The sequence below is a fragment of the Saitoella complicata genome, assembly GCF_001661265.1.
Source record: "Saitoella complicata NRRL Y-17804 unplaced genomic scaffold SAICOscaffold_9, whole genome shotgun sequence".
Classification (NCBI taxonomy): Eukaryota; Fungi; Ascomycota; class Saitoellomycetes; order Saitoellales; family Saitoellaceae; genus Saitoella; species Saitoella complicata.
In genome coordinates, this window is record NW_017567000.1 from 170,074 (window position 1) to 187,747 (window position 17,674).

A 17,674-nucleotide genomic window follows, 5' to 3' on the forward strand; every position below is an offset into this window, starting at 1 on the left:
TTGTCGGCGTGATGGCGGGAGGTGGGCATTGCTCCGAGGATCGAGTCCAAGGCATCAAGGTGAAATCACAAAAACCTCAACCTCGTTATTACCATTCAGCTCATCATAAATCTATCGTACATCCTAATCGTACAAATTACCCTCTCATGATCATATCCCGCATCCCACGCCATCCCCATCCTGTCCCACCAGACCCTCTCATGAATATTTCCTCCAAAAGTTAGTACGTTAATTTGCTCGCCATCCCAACAGTCTGCCAAACCTTCTCCCAAACAACTCCCCACCCCCTCTTCACTCGTTCCCTAACCCTCTCCCGTCTCACAACCTCCACGATCGCAATAACCATAAACAATAACCGCAAAATGCTGCGGTATTTGGAGGTGACAGAGAAGAGGAAGGAAGAGAATTTCGTGAAGCGCGAGAGACTTGAGGAAGATGGGAGGGCAGCGGCGCTGGCTGCGTAGGGGGGTGCGATTGGGTCTTCGGCGTTGGAAGAAGGGTCTTTTGTGGGCGTGGTGGAGCCGTTCATTTCGGCGACTACGGGTTTTCGGGAGGTGGACTTCTTCCTGCTCTTCGAACTCGGCGACGAAGACGATGACTTCGTGGCTTTCGACGCCTCCGCAGCTTCCTCTGCCTCCTCCCTCGCCTCCCGTTCCGCTGCCTCTGCGCGTTCCCGCTCACCTTCTTGTAGCGACTCTAGCGTGCTCGTCCACATCTGTACACTCCGTTAGCTGGTTCCACTATCAGCAACAAAGGCAGTGTACGTCTTTCTCAGCATCCACCAATACAGTATTCCCCTCCACAAACTCCTTCGCATACTCCCATTCCCCAAGTTTCGGAAGAAGGTGTAGGGTGTAGAGTTCGAGAAGTTTGGTGTGTTCGGTTCGGACTTGTTCGGTCAGCTCGGCGGAGGACGGGGCGGAGGCAATGAGGTGTTCCAGCCGGGTTTGGAGGGGTTGGAGGTTGGAGGCGTGGCGGATGGAGGAGAGGGTCCTATTGTCCGTGGTTACCTAAAGCGCACGCAGGAAAGGAGGAAGACACGAACAAGGTCGCGACCACATCGACGCTGAGCTCAATCTCCTCACATTCGAACACTTGACAAGCTTCCTCCCAAACGCCATCCTCCCTAACCAATCTCTTAACCCTCTCCCACTCCGCCTTCCCCCACATCTCCACTCCCGCATCCTCATTCATGTCCGCTCCCGCATTCAGAATCGCGATCCATAACCCCCAGGCTTTCAGTTTCCATGCGCTCTCGGATGAGTCGAGAAGGGTTTGTGCCTTTTGGAGGGCTTGCGGGAACTTTCGGGCGAGGAAGAGTTGGGTGGTGGATTTGAAGCGGATGGAGGGTGAGGGCAGGCGGCCGCCTGTTAGGTTTGAAACGGATGATGCCAGGACGTCACCGGATTCAGCGTGGGGCGACATCGTTGTTGGTTGACTCTCTGATCTGGTTGGAAGTTGGAGTACCGGTACTTCTTCTACGTGTTGGTTACCGGACGACTCGACGGAGCGCGGGGGCTACTGTACACCCACGGCGACCCGAACCTTAATTCTACACAGACCCTCGACGCCAACCACCAACGCAAAATGGACGTTACCGGCCCAGCATTCACCCGTCTCCTCCCCTCCATCATCTCCTCCATCAACGAAGCAGATTTCGTGGCGATTGACTGCGAATTTAGCGGGATTAGGTCATGGACTTCCGGAGGCAAATCGAAGGCGAAAGGGGGTGGGAAGCAGACTTTGCAGGAACGGTATACAGAGACGAAGGAGGCAGCAGAGAAATATGAGGTTATTCAGTTGGGCCTGTGCTGTGTGCGGTGGGATGGGTTGACTGGTGAGCGACTGTCAACCTCCAACCTTTTGTTCGAGGATGATGGCTAACTCACAGACCCGCAGGCGAGTATGCTGCGAAACCGTATAATCTTAGTGTTTCGCCTATTCAGCCGCAGAGGATGGGGTTGGATAGACAGTTTGTGATGCAGGCGAGTGCGATTGAGTTCTTGATTGGGAATGGGTTTGATTTCAATGTTCGTCCTCCTCAGATCCCTTCTCGCGTCTGTTCTAACCTATCGAACAGAAACAATACCGCGAAGGCGTAAGGTGGGGCGATGGCCTTTTGTCTCCGCGGCTTAACTGCTGACACCTCACAGATATCTCTCCCACGCCGACGAAGCAGTAGTCCGCGCCAAATTCGCCGAATCCTCCCCCGACAAAATACCTTCAATCCACGTCGACGCCCCTGGCCGAGTTTTCCTCGACCGTCTCGCATCCGACGTGAAAGACTGGCTCTCACCCACCTTACACCCCAACGGACTCCCGAATTACCACTTTTTAAATATTGACACTGGACCGAATGCCTACTTCAAGAGATTAGCGTATCAGTGGCTAAGACAAGAGTACCCGGAGTTACAGGCGAGCAGTCGCCACGACTGGATACAAATCACGCGAACAAACAAAGCCGCAATCGAGCGGAAAGAAGCCGAACGCACCACCCGCTTCGAGAGCGAGCTGGAGGAAGCGATTGGGTTGAGACGCGTGGTGGAGGCACTCGTGAAGAGTGGGAAGCCTATTGTTGGGCATAACCTCTATATGGACCTTGTCAATGTTTGGGGGAAGTTCATCGGACTTTTGCCGGAGGAGGTAGGGGAGTTTGTGGAGGGGGTGAATGGGTTACTTCCAATGTTTGAGCTATGACGAAGCTTTGGATGACACTGACTGACCTCGTGCGAACAGTGTTTTCGATACGAAGTATTTCGCTACTCGGAGCGATCCCGACGTCTCGAAGATGTTCCCGGAAACACATCTACAAGCACTCGCCAAATGGGCCGACTCGATCCCTGAACCTCCTTTACGTATGCTGACAGAGACTGAAGATTTTTATTCGTGATTCGCTAATTTGTCTGCATACAGGTACTGAACCCGATTTCCGTCGTTATGCGGCGTATAATCAGACTTTTGCACATGAGGCTGGTTATGATGCCTTGGATACTGCAAAGGTGTTCTTGAAGTTGTCAAACCTGCTCGCTCCTCGGTCTCCGTCGTCCTCTATGCCTGATACCAGGCCGGTTTCGCAGCAGTCGGAGGAGGATGAGGAGCATTTGTTCCAGCCTAGAAATGCAGTGGGTAAGGCGGTAGATACTCTCTCAGCGGTAACGAATAAGTTTGCGGCGTTGTTGAATGCGGAAGCGGATCCGGAGCCGGAGGAGAAGGAGAAGCCGTTACTGGGTTGGGAGGACGAGCAGTGGCGGAAACTCATCGGTAATCTTACTGTTGGTGGGACTGAGACTGGATACATGGCCTTGAAGGGACTGGAAACAAACGGGACGAACGGCGGGGTTGTTTAGAAGTAGAAGTTTATAACGTAGCGCTGAACCCAAAACGTCTGGCAAAGGTGTGCGGCACGGTCATGCATCCCGACGCAGCCGCCGTACACCCATAACCTCCAAACAGCCGACACACAAGATCCTTGACTTGGCGACGTTAAACATGCAGCAGACGAATGGACAAGGTGGGCGAGAGTTGCCGTAGAGCATCTTCGACTGCTAACAATCGCTTACAGCAGCGTCGCCGTCAGCGGCACTGATGTCGTCTGCCGTCCAGGACTTCTTTAGAGAGAGCGGCGCATCGAAGGCGCCAGCTACGGGTGTGAGGGGAGTTACTGCTCCGTCAAGTAATGGACAGTCATGGCAGCAGTTTGCCGCGGAGGTCGAGGCTGAACGTGAGTTGTTTCAGCGGACTCACAGATCGGGACTGACCCATACAACACAGATGGCACCAGCCCCATGGCCAGGTCAGAATATCCAAAGTCACCAATAGCCTCCGAACTGGATTCACGACAGTACAAAGTCTTCGGATCACGGCCTCTACAGGATGCTGCGGACTACGTTAGCTGCAAACACTGCGGGAAGCCGGTCATGCGCAGTGCAGTCACGGATCACCTCGACGTCTGTCCAGCAATCGTCCCCGCGAAACCAGCACATACATCACCAACAAAGCGAGCAGAGAAGAAACCGGCTTTGCCGCCCAGAAGTGTGGCAGATGATATTGCCAGCGATAAGGGAACCCCGACGAAGAATGAGAAGAAGAGGAAGGCGGGTGAGATGACGGATCTTACGAATTTGGGTTCATCGACGAGTAAGAAGCCGGAAAAGACGACGGATAAACAGGCGGAGAAGGAGAGGAAGAAGAAGGAGAAACAAGCAAAGAAGACAGCGGCGCCGCCGAAACCAAAAGGTACAGCTTGAAAGAGCGTACGTCTTTGACACTGATTACTTACAAGGTATACAGAAAAAGGCCCAGTCAACGTCGAACTCCAATGTGGTGTCCCCCTCCCTCAGGGAGGCCAATGCGCCCGCTCCCTAACCTGTAAATCCCACTCCATGGGCGCAAAACGTGCCGTGCCCGGCCGCTCCGCACCCTACGACATCCTCCTCGCTGCCTACCAAAAGAAAAACGCCGCAAAACAACAGAAAATGCTACCACCCCCAGCCCCGGAACGCGACGAATTCGAGCTATCAGCCGGCGCACAGCCACAGGATTCTGACGAAGAGGTGGCGATGGTCATGGAAGGGGTGGGGAGGAGTTATGCAAGACCGTTGGAAAGGAGGGTCATTACGAGTGGGAGGAGGCGTAATATGTTTTTTAGGGTTCGGGAGGGGATGGCGAGTGCGCTTGGTGGAGGGAGGATGAATATGCAGAATATGGGGGCGCCAGGGTTTGCGTCTAGGGTCTTGCCGTTTCCGGTGCAGGGTGGGTCGCAGGCTGGGAGTTAGATGGCGTGCAATGAGGGAGAAGAGATGAGTCTGGGTTGGGCAATGGTTATGCGACTGAGAGTATTGGGATTCGGTTTTTATGGCGTTTCTTTATTGCTCGAGAAGAGGACGGCGACACCGCTGTTGCCAGAGCCGGAGATGCATGACAAGGCTCTATAACTAATACTGACATGATTTAAGACCTTTCTTTCGCATCCAGCTCCTAATATTCCTTGTATCGATATCTCTTGTGAGCTGGGGAACATGCGCCTCTGTGGCTGGTGGCTTGACGACGGTGTTTGTTATGGGCGCGTCGTTAACGACCATGATCGAACATAAGACAGTCTTTACAACGAACAACCTGCATCCTTGATCCGGAAGGAACTTGTAAGTTCGGTTCGCATGCTCTCTTGCAGTGCTCTGACTCCTACTTACAGCTTTGACGACACTCGCTACTCTCTCCATTCACTTAACAATCCACTACGACAGCATCCAACACTTCCTTTAACAGTCAACTGTAACCGCCAGGATGTCGGTTCGATCACTAGAATCCCGAATGTCCAAAATCTCCGTCTCAACAAACGAGAACGCCAACCCAAACCAACGCACCTCCCTCGCAAAACAATCAAACTTCGGCAAACCCGTGAACTCGCAAAGCCAAGCGACACGCCATCCCCTCCTTAAACTCGCGGTCCACAACCAGAATCTCGTATCGCAGAAGCCTCAGCAAACGGTTAACATCCCGGCAGGACAATGGCGGTCGTCACAGATGCCGCCTCCGCCGCCTCCGCCGACGTCGCCGAGACGGAGTGGATCGGGCACGGCGGAACAGGAGCGTACGTCGCTTGACCGCAGATCACAGGGTCAAGCTGCGCAGGGGATGCCTAGGGAATTGCATTTGAGTATGTTCGAGATCGGAAAACCGCTCGGAAAGGGAAAGTTCGGACGTGTCTACCTGGCGCAGGAGAAGCGGACGGGATTCGTCTGCGCATTGAAGGTCCTGCACAAGAGTGAGTTGATGCAGAGTAAGGTTGAGAAGCAAGTGCGGAGAGAGATCGAGATTCAATCGAATTTGCGACACCCTAATATTCTGCGGTTGTATGGACACTTTCATGACGAGAAGCGAATTTTCTTGGTGTTGGAGTTTGCTGGACAGGGAGAGTTGTATAAGATTCTACGCAAGAAGCGGAGGTTCTCAGAGCCGAAGGCTGCGGAGTATATCTTTCAGATGGCGGCGGCTCTGTCATACTTGCACAAGAAGCACGTCATTCACCGTGATATCAAACCGGAGAACATTCTTGTCGGTTTGAACGGCGAGATCAAGATCAGTGATTTTGGATGGAGTGTACACGCCCCCAACAGCAGACGAACAACCCTCTGTGGAACCCTCGACTACCTCCCTCCCGAGATGGTCGAAGGAAAAGAACACGGTGCTCATGTCGACCTCTGGTCTCTCGGTGTCCTAACCTACGAATTCCTCGTCGGTAACCCACCATTTGAGGATTTGAACGGGTATGCAGCGACCTATAAGAGAATCGCGAAGGTTGATTTGAAGATCCCGGACTATGTCAGCCCCGAGGCGAAGGATTTGATTACGAAGTTGTTGCAGTATAATCCGGATAAGAGGATGTCGGTTGATCAGGTTGCGTTTCATCCGTGGATTATGAAGCATAGGCCGACGTGGGAGAATCGGGGACCTTCTGATCAGCAGTGAGTCAGACCGCTGGATCTGGGAAGTTGATGGAAGGAATGAGGACGTATGATGTCAGGTATTGGAGTTTCGGTTATTGTGTGGTTCTGCTGTTATCTATGGGCCGTATTCATAGTGGCGGAGCTTTCGTATCCTTACTGGGTGACTATTCGTCAACAACTAATATAATTATAACGAGATAAGAGTTTTCTTTCTTTTACGCGTTGTCTATAGGTATATCATCCGTCTCCTTATCGGTAAATCTCGTCGAACGGTCTTGTATCCGCGAAACACGAGTCAAACACCTGGTTCACCACCGTCTCCGCATGTTCCTTATCTCTGCAATGTGGGTGTGCCATTACTGATAGAGTCGCTCTTCGCTTCACACATGCTTGGTGGTGCTTTACAAAGTCGCCGAATCCGTACTTTTTGAATTCTCGCCACCACCGGCATTCACCACTGAGACTTGATGCTCGAATCTGTGTATCACCGTCAGTCAACTCCTCGAAAGAAGACACCAAAAGGTGGACATACCTCACTGCATGCGTGATGCCTCATATTCATCCAATCCACCTCAAACCTCTGATGATCATACGCATGAATCAACTCATGAGTCAATGTATCCTCCATCATCCCAAAACCCATAATCCGATTCTCACACAACAGGATCCCACTACCCGGAATAAAGCCTCCTGCTCTCTGCTCATTACATGGTGAGCACATGATTTTGTTTATCCCCATCTCTGCATGGATTTCTCGGAGGTTTTTGAGCATGAAGATCACGCTGGGGGAGCCGACGAGGGTTTGGTCGCGGAGGGATTCGCACCGGGAGTGGAAGATTTGCGCGGCGCGGGCTTCGAAGCGGGATTTGGCTTCGGGAGGGACGGTGAAGCCGGCGAGGAGGGCGAATTGGGTGCGGTAGAATTCAAAGCCAGTAGCGGGTTCGACGTTGGCAGGGCCAGCGGGAACCGCGAGCTCAGGAGCGGCTGCCGGAGGGACGTCGGTAGGTTCTATTGATGGAGCGGACGACATTTTGGTATGTTGGTGTTCGCAAGCGTCGTACACTTTTTGGAGTCGACAACGTGCAGAATTGCGCAGCTTCCTGCAGCGCCGGCCATACGGTACAAAATCGGAGACAGACTCAACTGTAGCACATGTCAGTATGTTGAACGATCAAGTTGCAATTGGAGATGATCCCGCTCTCGTCTTCCACATAAACTGCTTCACAGGCTCATTTTCGAGGATAAGGTTCTGTCATGCATGGGCGCTCCGCATTGACCCATGCGCCCCGTTGACGTGTCGGCTGAAATCACCCAATTCAAACCTCGACAACCTCACCACCAGCCCTATCACCCATTGATCAACAGGATGGGAAATCAGTTCGACGTCAAGATCGGCTTCGTAAGCGCCTGCAATTTACCAGTCGGCGACTTCTTCCACGGCGACTCAGACCCGTACATCATCGCAAGAATCCAAAACAACGACGACGATTCACTCATCTACCGTACTGATACGGTCCACAACACCACGGAACCGACATGGGACAATGATTGGTGGCATGTAGCTGGTGTCCGATCCGGTGCGCGCCTCGAATTGAAGTTGGAGGATGAGGATCCGGATAAGCATACAGACGATAAACTGGGAGAAGGGGAGTACATGCTGGATGATTTGGGAGCACTAGTGGACGGAGGAGAGAAGGAGATCGAAGTGCACATCCACAAGCGGAAATCGAATCCCAGGATTCTGCTTGGCACGGCATTGCTGGGTATGATGCACCCAAAACGGGCACAGGCACATGCAATGGTCAAACTGCGTATCACCATCACCAAATCAGAAAAGTCACCCGGACGCCTCCTCCTTCTAGGTCCCCGAAAATACAGCATCCATCGCTCTCCACTCGTTGGACGCATGGCAGGGACCACAGACACCGACGACGCCCCCGCCTTCCTCGCATTCCGTCTCCAACTCCTCGATGTACCGCAGGATCTGCAGTTTGAATACACAATGAAACGCCCGGAGATTGTCTCCATGTTCGCCGATAACATCAAAGGCCGACTCATCCGTCGTGCAGTCAAGAGCCAACATGACACCATCTACGGCTATGACCGGAAAACCATCTATGGCCGAATCGAGCGGGAACAGATGGCGGCCGTACTGCTGGAGATGACGGACTGCGTGGAGGATAGAGAGGATAGGACGAAGGACAAATTGTTTACGTACGCGATTACCCTAGACGGTGTTTTGCATTTCACGGAGACGGGAAGTCAGTATCTGATTGATCACTTGAGCAAGCACAGTATGCATGCAAACGCTGCTCCTGTCGTGGTATGTTCCGGCGAGTTCTTTATCCGGAGACGGGGGAGTGAGGATGGGGAGGATGATAACAGCATGACCAATGGGCGGGATGATTCAGAGGTGGATGTCATACCGGAGGTTGAGGAGGCTGTTATGGAGAACGCGGATAAGGTTCAGCGGAGTCAGGAGGCGAAGAAGCATGGTGAGGAGGGGAATATTGACTGGAGCAAACACGAGCGGAAAGACCATCACCAATCGTCACTGAAACCAAAGATCAACCTTTCGAAGTATATCCTCGTCATCGACAACGATTCCGGGACATATATGCCCTCAGCCGACCGTCTCCCCGACTTCCAGAAATTCCTGGAACATAACCTCCCTGGACTTGAAGTCCGGGCGCTTAGTCGTGATGACGAGAAACTGAAGAAGTGGAAAGAGGAGCATAATGAGAGGAAGGAGGAGGTCGAACCGGTGGGGTTGGCAAGTAGTGGAAGCAGTAGTAGTGCGAGTTCGGTTAGTTCCGTGGACAGGGAGGAGGTTGATGGTGGGAAAGGTGGGTTCATGGGGAAGTTGAGGGGAAAGAAGCACAGTTGGAGGACGGCGTTGTCGGGCTTGGGATCGAGATAATGGTCGTGACTAGGATGGGTGGATGAATGGGATGAGAGGGATGGAAGTGCAGTGCAGGTCATTGCAGTGTACCAAGTAATGTTTATTGTGTCCCGTACCCAACGCCTGTATGCGGAATATAACCAAATGACAAAATGAAAAACAAAAAGTGCAACACGAAGATAAAACACAATCCACGATCCACAGCCGTATCGGCCCCAGGGGCCGATCACGACGCGCCGTCTAGAACAACTCCTCCTCGTTACGCAAGAACTCTCCACAATCTGCCTGGTGGAAAGCAGCCATCGCGGTCGGCTCCAGCTTACGCGAATCCGCAGTAGATCTCGCCGTAACACCGAATCCCAATGGGATATCATTCATAGAATACACAACAACACCAGTATGCTCAGGCGTATCCTCACTAATCCTCCCGATATGCGCCTTCACAACATTGTTACCGTACAAAAACGGCATCTCTCCATTCTGCTTCACCCAAATCTTGCTCGTCGCAAATTGCGCCAAGTACTCGAGGGCGGTGATGTGGAGACGGAACTTTCCAGTTTTAGTGAATTTGCCGAAACAGGTGCCGAGGGAGATGAGGTTGTCGCGGGCGATGGAGGTGGCGAGTTTCATGACGCGGTCGGAGACGTAGTAAACGCGGTCTTTCTGAAGACGGAAGCAGTGGGGGTCATCGGGGCGGTCGATGAGGTGGGTGATGTTGCGGCCGATGTATTGGGCGAGCTTCTCGAAGAGAGTTCGGGTTTCTTGTTCCTGTCGAGACAATTAGCAATGGAGAGCGGGTCCAGGACAAACAACGTACAGTAAGAGGCCTCATTATGATCTGATTTATGGGGGGGGGTACGCTCTCGACGTTTGGGCTCCTCTATCGATAACCTCTCGAAATTCCTGCGATAGCGAGGCGCAGCAGGGGCTGGGGGTGGCCGAGAGTTGGTGATTGAGAAAAGGTCGTCTCGAGGACAAAGGCAGAGTCGGCCATTTGATCTGGCTACATGTCTGAGGGGAACGATACGAGTAAGCTTACTGTTGGCGAAGACGCTGTGCCTGTTCAGATCACACCTGCTCCCGTCGGAAATGTCGCTTCGACAGAGTCTGCTCCGGCTGCCACTTCGGAGCATGATGCTCCCGCTGGCGAGGCCTCTGGCGCCGGCGCCGATGGCCATACTGAATCTGGTGCTGTCAAGGATGAACAGTTCGCTTACCTCCCCAACAACGGACTTACCACCGATGATGCCAAAAAAAGGCAGCCGTCACGCTCTGACCAACGCGCTTATGGAAAAGCGAACAACAAGAGGGCCAACGAAGGCGAGCGTGACGGTAATAAACGAGTAAAGAGGGAGTTGGCCCCTGGAGAGGTTGCGGAGGAGAAGAAGCCGAAGAGGAAGGTGGCTTGTATGATTGGCTACTGTGGAACTGGGTACCATGGAATTCAGTTCAACCAGCCCCATGACACTATTGAGAGTGCGTTGTTTGATGCCTTTGTCAAGGCTGGTGCAATCTCGAAGGATAATTCTGACGATCCGAAGAAGTCCTCGTTGCAGCGTGCTGCCAGGACGGATAAGGGTGTGCATGCCGCTTGCAACTTGATCTCCCTCAAGCTCATCATCGAGGACCCAGAGATCGTTCAGAAGATCAACTCTCACCTCCCTGATCAGATCCGCCTTTGGGGTATCGTGCGCACGATCAACTCCTTCAACCCTCGCACGCTCTGCGACTCCCGCGTCTACGAGTATCTCATCCCATCATACGCCTTCTTGCCTCCGGCTCCCGAGTCAGCTGCTCACAAGATGATGATGTCGAAGGAAGGTGCGACTATCGGTGAAGATGGTGAGGCTTTCTGGAAGACCGCCAACGAAAAGGTCGCCGAGGCTCTCGCTGCTTTCGACAAGGACGTTGCTCCGACGATGACCGAGGCGAGCGAGGAGGAGGTCGAGGCGAGGCGCAGTCGCGCTGGCAAGATAGAGGACTACCGTCAAAAGTTGGCTTACCGTATGCCTGCGGACCGCCTCGAGCGTGTGCGCGCTGCATTCAAGGCCTACGAGGGTAACAAGAACTACCACAACTACACTCTCGGTAAGGGCTTCCGCGATCCGTCCTCCAAGAGATACATTAAGACTTTCACCGTTTCTGACCCCAAGATCATCAACGACACCGAATGGTTGTCCCTGAAGGTCCACGGTCAGAGTTTCATGTTGCATCAAATTCGCAAGATGGTTACTATGGCGGTGCTCTTGGCGCGCTACAACGTGCCCGTAGAAAGAATTTCGGAGACCTTCGGACCAGTGAAGGTCAACATCCCGAAGGCCCCTTCGCTCGGGTTGTTGCTCGAGCGTCCCATCTTCGATGCGTACAACAGAAAGCTCGAAAGCGGTATCAGCGTCGATGCAGCGAAGCCTGCGTTGAATTTCGACAAGTACGAAACGGAGATTGAGGACTTTAAGATGAAGCACATCTATGACAAGATCTACGCCGAGGAAGAAAAGGAACAGACGCTCGATAGATTCTTGCAATTCATTGACACGTGGGATGGACTGGATATGCAATGGGTTATTGATGGGCTTTCCGAGGGCTCTGCCGCTGCGGCTGCGCCGGCTAGGAAGGAAGTCTTGGATGAGGAAGACAAGGAGGCATTGCAAGGGCACGGGAACAATGCGGAGATGGAGGGTTAAATGAGCAAAGCATCTAGTATTAAGCTAGGTAAATGATATATGAGGTATAAGAATGAAAATGCTTCGCGCCAACGAACTCCAAATGCATCAGTGATTAACTCGATACTCAGCTCAGCTTCTCAGTCCTCCATCTGGTCAAAGTCTAGATCCTCAAATTCGTATTCTTCGTCCTCTGAATGCACTTGAGGCACATCCAGATCGTCTGAATCACTGTCCAAGAGTGTGCGTTCAATGACCCTACGATAATCTAAAGCGACGTTAGAAAAAGATTCATAATGTGCATGGGCAAGAACATACTCGCAACAGTCCTCATAGCACTCTCGTCTTCCAGGAACTCTGCCGTCTTCTCATAAACTTCAAGGAATTCACCCAGGGTTTCCCTCCTTTGCTTGACTCTGTTTTGAAGACACGACTCCCACTTGCTCCCGATCAGTTCGTCAGCTGCGCGCAGCATTCGCTCTGCTCTGTCGAGCAGTTCTGTCTGTTGTTCCTCGTTGATGAAACAGTCAAGCCAGATTTTAGCGGCCGTAAACCTGCAATGACGGGACTTTGACAACAGAAGCCAAGGAATCCAGTCAGGCATTCGATCATGAACCATTGTCGAGATCGTGGGTAGATTGCAATGCAACAAGCGGTCGAAGAAAGCCAACCACTGGATACCTTTGTCGAACAACACTTCTTTGTCTAGCGCTCGAAGAACCTTGTTGAAGACTATCGCATAATCCCTGTGTCTTGCGATTACAACGTCCGCAAGAAACGGTGCAATCTCGGCCTGGTTATTGTTGCCGTTAAAGACGTCAAGGAGCTCCTTGCATGCGTACTTTTTGATTTCCCAATGGCCTTTGGCAAAGATATGTCGGGATAAATCCAAAGCGGTTTTGCTGTTGTCACTCCACATGAGCTGTTCCCAGAAACCATAAGTCATGAGCAAATTGGCGACATCTTCGTCAATATCGCCGCTGTTATCTGTCCTTTCATCGCCGTCACGGTTAAAAGATGAGATATTGCACCGTACCAGAACATTTCTGATGAACTCGGTGAGGTAAGAGAAATTTGGCCACTTCTTACGGCTTCCGAGCCGGAGGCTACCAAATACGCCAGTATTCCTATTAGTCGCGGTGATATTACCGTGAGCAAAGAACTCCAAGCTACCCTGCACATGGCCATCAGCATCCTGCGTCATCCTTCGTCGTGGCGACTTACCTTCAATATCAACATCTCAGCAATCGCCCTTGCTTCGGCGTACCCAAGTTCAGCAATTCCAGCCAAGAGCTGAAACAACGCATCCCAATTGTGCGCTAATCTTCCGAGTCCATCCATTGCCTCATAAACTGTCTCCAAAAATTGTCTCATGATACCTTTGCTCAGGTATGGTTGACTTGTAACGTTCTCGTCATCAGTGTAAAAGTTCAACCGAGGCACAACAAGACCATACAGGGCAGGTTCGTTCTGCCGAACTTTCTTGATGGCTTTCAACAAGACATGGCTCATAGTCATGCGGCAATCCTCATGCTGCACTTGGAGGATAAGCTTTTTGAGCAAGGCAGGCATGTTCAGAAAGCAACGAAGCAAGTTACAAGCTCCATCGACGTTGTTCTTGCCAGCTTCAAGGAGGACATTCAAGAGGCGCTTTCCATGCATGTCAAACTTCAGCATACGCGGGGCGATAACGTAAACGGATGCCAAAATCGCGGACAATGCATTAGAGCGTAATGCTTCCGCAATTTCTGCTGACTTGCTTGGTGTTTGTTGGTCATCGGAAGCAAATGACAGAGCTCGCTGACTTAAACATGCAAGGAAATCCAGCAGCTGAGTATCGGCCAGAAATAAAGACATTTCAGCTTTAGCGTTCTCAAGTGCAATCTCTTCTTGGGCATGATTAGGCGGTTGAGGCGTCTTTTGCACGAGAGGCGTGACAACATTCTCTTCAGCTTTTTGTTGCACACGTTCATAGAAGAGCATGTACGCATTGAAGGAGCGCTGCCGCGAGCCATTTGTGTCATCACTCCCTCCATAGCACATCTGCATTATGTCCGCAGGGTCGAACGGCGTTACTTCAGTATCATTGAACTCAAACCATCGGAAATTCGAGTCCGAGTTCTCGTCGCGAATCCTCGCGTAAGAGAAGTAATGCCCGCTCTGTATTCTGAAGGTAAGCATGTGCAGCAGTAAGAGGGTTTCAAAGCATCACGTACCTCGGCAGAACCGCCGTGAACCAAAACCCCGGCCAATTCATACTCATCCAAACCAGCGCACTCGGTCGACTTCGAAACTGACGGCGCTGTAGAGTTTGCATTGTTGTCGGTGTCTTTGGATCGCAGGTAGTCATAAGTGAATTCCCGCATCGAGAGCTTCATTGGAAACTCAAAATGATCGTTAAGCTTGGTTCGAAGCATGGTCTGGAAATCAAAATCGAAGCGCTTGAGATGAAATATCAGATGATTAGGCAGATTCTTGATACAGGTGCGTTTCAAGGCATCCACGTAGCTCTGACACTGGTCGCAACGATATTGGTTGTCGGAATCCATAGTTTCACCCTCAACGTAAGCCCGCAGAGAGTCGATCAACGTGCTCTTTCCCTTGATATCACATTGAATCGCATTGAACGCCTCTTCTCTTTCTGAAAGATGACCGCATTCTTTCGCTATAACTTGCTGAACAAGAGTGCCGCCATATTGCTTGCGCAGACGCTCTTTTTCGGCACCTGGCAAACAACCTTCGATGCGATCAAAAAGCATATTGAAGAACTCATCTGCATCGAACTGAACTGTAGGATCAAGGGGCTTGCCATCGTAGTCTTTGATCGTCTGGATGAAAGAAGTGGGATCGATGAACTTCTGCTTGCTCGTTTGAAGATCAGCAAATAAGCGCTGGAGTTTGATCAACAGGTCCATGGGTGAAGCTTCGTCCGCTGTGGGTTCTTCCGTCTGATGCTCAACAGGTAGATCAAAAACGAATTGACGGAAAGAGGGATTCATATATAGCTGCGTGACCACCGAGTTCACATAGCAAGTGTTCGAGAGATTTTTCATCCCGCAAAACCCAGACGGGGCTTTGGCGAGCCATTCGCGGCGAAGGAGGGGAGGAAGGGCACCCGACTCTTCCGCGCTGTTCAAGACATCCGTGATTCTTTCAAGTAACATGCGCACCTTCTCAGGAGTCTCGGTCAAATTGCTCATTAGCTCATACAAAGCAGCACGAGTGCGTTCATGGTAGCAACGCGATTTGAAAGCTTTCAGATCTTCCGCGTGTTGCGGTATGTTGGGAAGGAAGAGTAGCTGAAACAGTCCTCGCAGGTTATCACCTGAGCAGACCAGCCTGCTGTTGGTTTCCTGCTGGCTTTTGATCAGACAACTCAGTAGAGTGCTTACTCCCTCAACAAAACTGTCCTGACGGGACGAATCTGCGCTTTCAATGCTCTCGTGAGACAGTAGCAACTTCATCCACTCCTTGAAAAGTATCTGCATCCTGGAGGCGTCCTCACACTTCGCACTCCAAAGCTTCAGGATGTGTTCGGCCAGTCGGAAGAATTCCGCGTTCGTCGAATATTTCTCTGCAACCGGAACAAGAGTCATAACTTCGCGTTCAAGAACGGCCGCCGGGTGTTCCGAAGACTCGGAAAGGATAGGCTTCCCGACAACAAAATCGTAAAAGTACTGTACAGCAGCGCAACTAATTTGTCTGGCATGGATAGATGTTGAAGCAAGGAGACAGGTCTTCAACATTGCAGCAAAGTCGGCCATATGGCCTGCACATATGAAATCCCATAACGTCGAGTTCTTGACCAGTAGAAGCAACATAACTTCCATCGCCCTCGCAAGCAACACCCACAGATCAATAGAAGAATTGTCATCGTGGTTTACTTGCGTGACATTCAAGAGCTTCATCACGAATGACTGTTCGGATGCATGGACAGCAGAACCGTCAACCTTCTGAACTTCATCCACTTGCTTCCGAAGTAATTCAGCGAGAGTGTAGAGCAACTCTATAGCAATCCCACGTATCTGTTCTGCCGAGGTCGAAATATCAATTTGCAACTCCATAAAGGCATTCATCAATCGCTGGGAAAGGTTCATAGCCATATCTCCGGTCAGTGCACCAGGATCTTCATCTAGAATAATCTTGAGCTGGCGAATGTCGGAGAGAAAATAGAACACCGATGCAGGCGGAGAGAGACTGAATCCCGTATAATCTTCATGTAACGTAGCATGAGCCTGGGGCATATACACAGGCAAGTCCTGCAACAATTCCCATACAGCTTCAGCAAATCCGGACTGCGATGACAGAAATGCCTTCACCTGTGCCCACATATTATAAAACACCCGAAGAGGGGTGATATCCATGGCTGCGAGAACACGCTGGTCCTTCAGCGCCGGCGCAGGTTTCTGGACAACGTAGATCTGGTTATCGTGAAGAGAAATAGAATCCAACATCAGATCGTCCGAAGGCGGCAGAGACACCAAAGCCTGATTCCGCCAAATCTGTAGCTCGATATCCTCCCATTGCGCGATTCTAGCGGCCTTCTGATGAACTTTCGAGAGAGTATCACGCAAGTCAAACGTAGCATACTCATCTCTCATAGGCTGATTGTTGTGGAAAATCTTGAGCGTCACATGGATCACATTCCTGCCAATGACCGACTTTTCCGAATCAGAGTTTTCCCCCTGCCTCTGGAGCCTGAACCGTGAGATCTTCTCATTGTAGCCATCCATGAAGCCATACATAAACAGTAGCACACGCCGAAACCGAGCGAGATGTTCCTCTGGCATTAAAGGATTCTCCGCAAATGGAGAAGCAATCTCTTGAAGCTCCTTGATACAAACCTCCATAACATGAGCATGAAAGGCGTCTCTATCCTCAACCTCAGCAGCATTCTGCCCTTTATGCAGCGCCAAAACGGCATTAACCGTCCACTTCTTCATCTGCTCAAAGACTTCGGACGTCGAGCAACCCAAGAGAAAGGGCCACAACAACTCAAATAGTTTCGCGGGTGCGAAGCCTGGCGTCTCAATCGATGACTTAAACGATACAGCGTAAACAAGCCCCACCGAACTCATGGTTAGGGACGAAGGCTCGATCAGGTTCATCATCCTCGTGAGAATAGTCAACGGCAACCCATACTTCTCCTTCATCGTCGCCCAAGTCTTGAAAATGGCGAAGATTTCCTCCCTAGCAGTAACGGAAAGAGGATTCACCACGAGAGCCTCCCATACACGCTCAAACCTCTCCTCATCCTGCATATAGAGCCAGGACGACAGACGTCCCATCTGTCCCCAACGGTATAACCTGGTATGCAGAAGTCTGTCAACGTGGACACTCCTCGCGTCGCTTTTGAAAGAAAGCGCCCTCTGGAGGCCGATCCACTTTAACAGATCGTCAACATATATCCGCTCCAACTCTCTTGCATCTGGAAGCAAGTCCGCAAAGTACGCAGCACCAAAATCATAGATGAAAATCGCATCAGCCAAAACACATGGCGCCTCGCTCCTCACGCTTTCAACAGCTTGCCCAACAACAGTTCTCAGATCCTCCTTCACAGGAAGACAGTGCGTCCTGGTCGACTCCAGAGTACGAATCACAAAGTCATACAAATCGATCCCATTCGTCACCTCCACAAGACTCGCTGTCGTATCCTCCGCCGC

General features: G+C 51.5%; 11 protein-coding genes across 11 annotated transcripts; 7 read left to right on the forward strand and 4 right to left on the reverse strand.

Annotated features, from left to right (window-relative positions):
* Positions 1-220: 220 nt before the first annotated feature.
* SAICODRAFT_24849 (uncharacterized protein) lies at positions 221-1,425 on the reverse strand (the record flags this gene model as incomplete). The annotated part of the gene is made up of 3 exons (XM_019166808.1): positions 221-715; positions 765-993; positions 1,046-1,425. The coding sequence occupies 3 exons, from the start codon at positions 1,423-1,425 to the stop codon at positions 221-223; spliced, it is 1,104 nt and encodes a 367-aa protein (XP_019024732.1).
* SAICODRAFT_222380 (uncharacterized protein) lies at positions 1,285-2,807 on the forward strand. Its single transcript, XM_019166538.1, has 4 exons — positions 1,285-1,837; positions 1,900-2,030; positions 2,081-2,103; positions 2,154-2,807. Exons 1-4 carry the CDS (start codon positions 1,588-1,590, stop codon positions 2,695-2,697), a joined length of 948 nt encoding a protein of 315 aa, XP_019024733.1. The 5' UTR covers positions 1,285-1,587; the 3' UTR covers positions 2,698-2,807.
* On the forward strand, positions 2,595-3,394 carry SAICODRAFT_222397 (uncharacterized protein). Its single transcript, XM_019166540.1, has 2 exons — positions 2,595-2,855; positions 2,914-3,394. The coding sequence occupies exons 1-2, from the start codon at positions 2,789-2,791 to the stop codon at positions 3,345-3,347; spliced, it is 501 nt and encodes a 166-aa protein (XP_019024734.1). The 5' UTR covers positions 2,595-2,788; the 3' UTR covers positions 3,348-3,394.
* SAICODRAFT_79192 (SCA7-domain-containing protein) lies at positions 3,303-4,948 on the forward strand. The gene is made up of 4 exons (XM_019171144.1): positions 3,303-3,511; positions 3,563-3,721; positions 3,772-4,236; positions 4,291-4,948. Exons 1-4 carry the CDS (start codon positions 3,490-3,492, stop codon positions 4,773-4,775), a joined length of 1,131 nt encoding a protein of 376 aa, XP_019024735.1. The 5' UTR covers positions 3,303-3,489; the 3' UTR covers positions 4,776-4,948.
* SAICODRAFT_222448 (uncharacterized protein) lies at positions 4,290-4,975 on the forward strand. The gene has a single exon (XM_019166541.1). The coding sequence runs from the start codon at positions 4,776-4,778 to the stop codon at positions 4,932-4,934; it is 159 nt and encodes a 52-aa protein (XP_019024736.1). The 5' UTR covers positions 4,290-4,775; the 3' UTR covers positions 4,935-4,975.
* Positions 4,976-5,093: 118 nt separating this feature from the next.
* Positions 5,094-6,468, forward strand: SAICODRAFT_18662 (kinase-like protein; the record flags this gene model as incomplete). Its single annotated transcript, XM_019165991.1, has 2 exons — positions 5,094-5,141; positions 5,192-6,468. Exon 2 carries the CDS (start codon positions 5,284-5,286, stop codon positions 6,466-6,468), a length of 1,185 nt encoding a protein of 394 aa, XP_019024737.1. The 5' UTR covers positions 5,094-5,141; positions 5,192-5,283.
* A 227-nt stretch (positions 6,469-6,695) lies between these two features.
* Positions 6,696-7,476, reverse strand: SAICODRAFT_55836 (putative metalloprotease of the mitochondrial inner membrane; the record flags this gene model as incomplete). Its single annotated transcript, XM_019169407.1, has 2 exons — positions 6,696-6,923; positions 6,979-7,476. The coding sequence occupies 2 exons, from the start codon at positions 7,474-7,476 to the stop codon at positions 6,696-6,698; spliced, it is 726 nt and encodes a 241-aa protein (XP_019024738.1).
* A 336-nt stretch (positions 7,477-7,812) lies between these two features.
* SAICODRAFT_6883 (uncharacterized protein) lies at positions 7,813-9,366 on the forward strand (the record flags this gene model as incomplete). Its single annotated transcript, XM_019170429.1, has 1 exon — positions 7,813-9,366. One exon carries the CDS (start codon positions 7,813-7,815, stop codon positions 9,364-9,366), a length of 1,554 nt encoding a protein of 517 aa, XP_019024739.1.
* Positions 9,367-9,588: 222 nt separating this feature from the next.
* Positions 9,589-10,180, reverse strand: SAICODRAFT_34680 (60S ribosome subunit biogenesis protein NIP7; the record flags this gene model as incomplete). The annotated part of the gene is made up of 2 exons (XM_019168375.1): positions 9,589-10,116; positions 10,166-10,180. The coding sequence occupies 2 exons, from the start codon at positions 10,178-10,180 to the stop codon at positions 9,589-9,591; spliced, it is 543 nt and encodes a 180-aa protein (XP_019024740.1).
* A 544-nt stretch (positions 10,181-10,724) lies between these two features.
* Positions 10,725-11,906, forward strand: SAICODRAFT_48224 (tRNA pseudouridine synthase; the record flags this gene model as incomplete). The annotated part of the gene is made up of 1 exon (XM_019168920.1): positions 10,725-11,906. A coding segment is annotated over one exon (1,182 nt), but the record flags the coding sequence as incomplete, so codon positions are not given.
* Positions 11,907-14,230: 2,324 nt separating this feature from the next.
* On the reverse strand, positions 14,231-14,719 carry SAICODRAFT_39538 (cysteine proteinase; the record flags this gene model as incomplete). The annotated part of the gene is made up of 1 exon (XM_019168613.1): positions 14,231-14,719. A coding segment is annotated over one exon (489 nt), but the record flags the coding sequence as incomplete, so codon positions are not given.
* Positions 14,720-17,674: the final 2,955 nt, after the last annotated feature.

Coding starts and splice junctions, on each gene's coding strand:
- SAICODRAFT_222380 (XM_019166538.1), top strand. CDS start 1,588: ATGGACGTTACCGGCCCAGCATTCACCCGTCTCCTCCCCTCCATCATC. Junction 2,031..2,080: donor GGAATGGGTTTGATTTCAAT/GTTCGTCCTCCT, acceptor CCTATCGAACAG/AAACAATACCGCGAAGGCGT. Junction 2,104..2,153: donor CAATACCGCGAAGGCGTAAG/GTGGGGCGATGG, acceptor GACACCTCACAG/ATATCTCTCCCACGCCGACG.
- SAICODRAFT_222397 (XM_019166540.1), top strand. CDS start 2,789: ATGTTCCCGGAAACACATCTACAAGCACTCGCCAAATGGGCCGACTCG. Junction 2,856..2,913: donor GATCCCTGAACCTCCTTTAC/GTATGCTGACAG, acceptor GTCTGCATACAG/GTACTGAACCCGATTTCCGT.
- SAICODRAFT_79192 (XM_019171144.1), top strand. CDS start 3,490: ATGCAGCAGACGAATGGACAAG. Junction 3,512..3,562: donor GCAGCAGACGAATGGACAAG/GTGGGCGAGAGT, acceptor AATCGCTTACAG/CAGCGTCGCCGTCAGCGGCA. Junction 3,722..3,771: donor CGCGGAGGTCGAGGCTGAAC/GTGAGTTGTTTC, acceptor CATACAACACAG/ATGGCACCAGCCCCATGGCC.
- SAICODRAFT_222448 (XM_019166541.1), top strand. CDS start 4,776: ATGGCGTGCAATGAGGGAGAAGAGATGAGTCTGGGTTGGGCAATGGTT.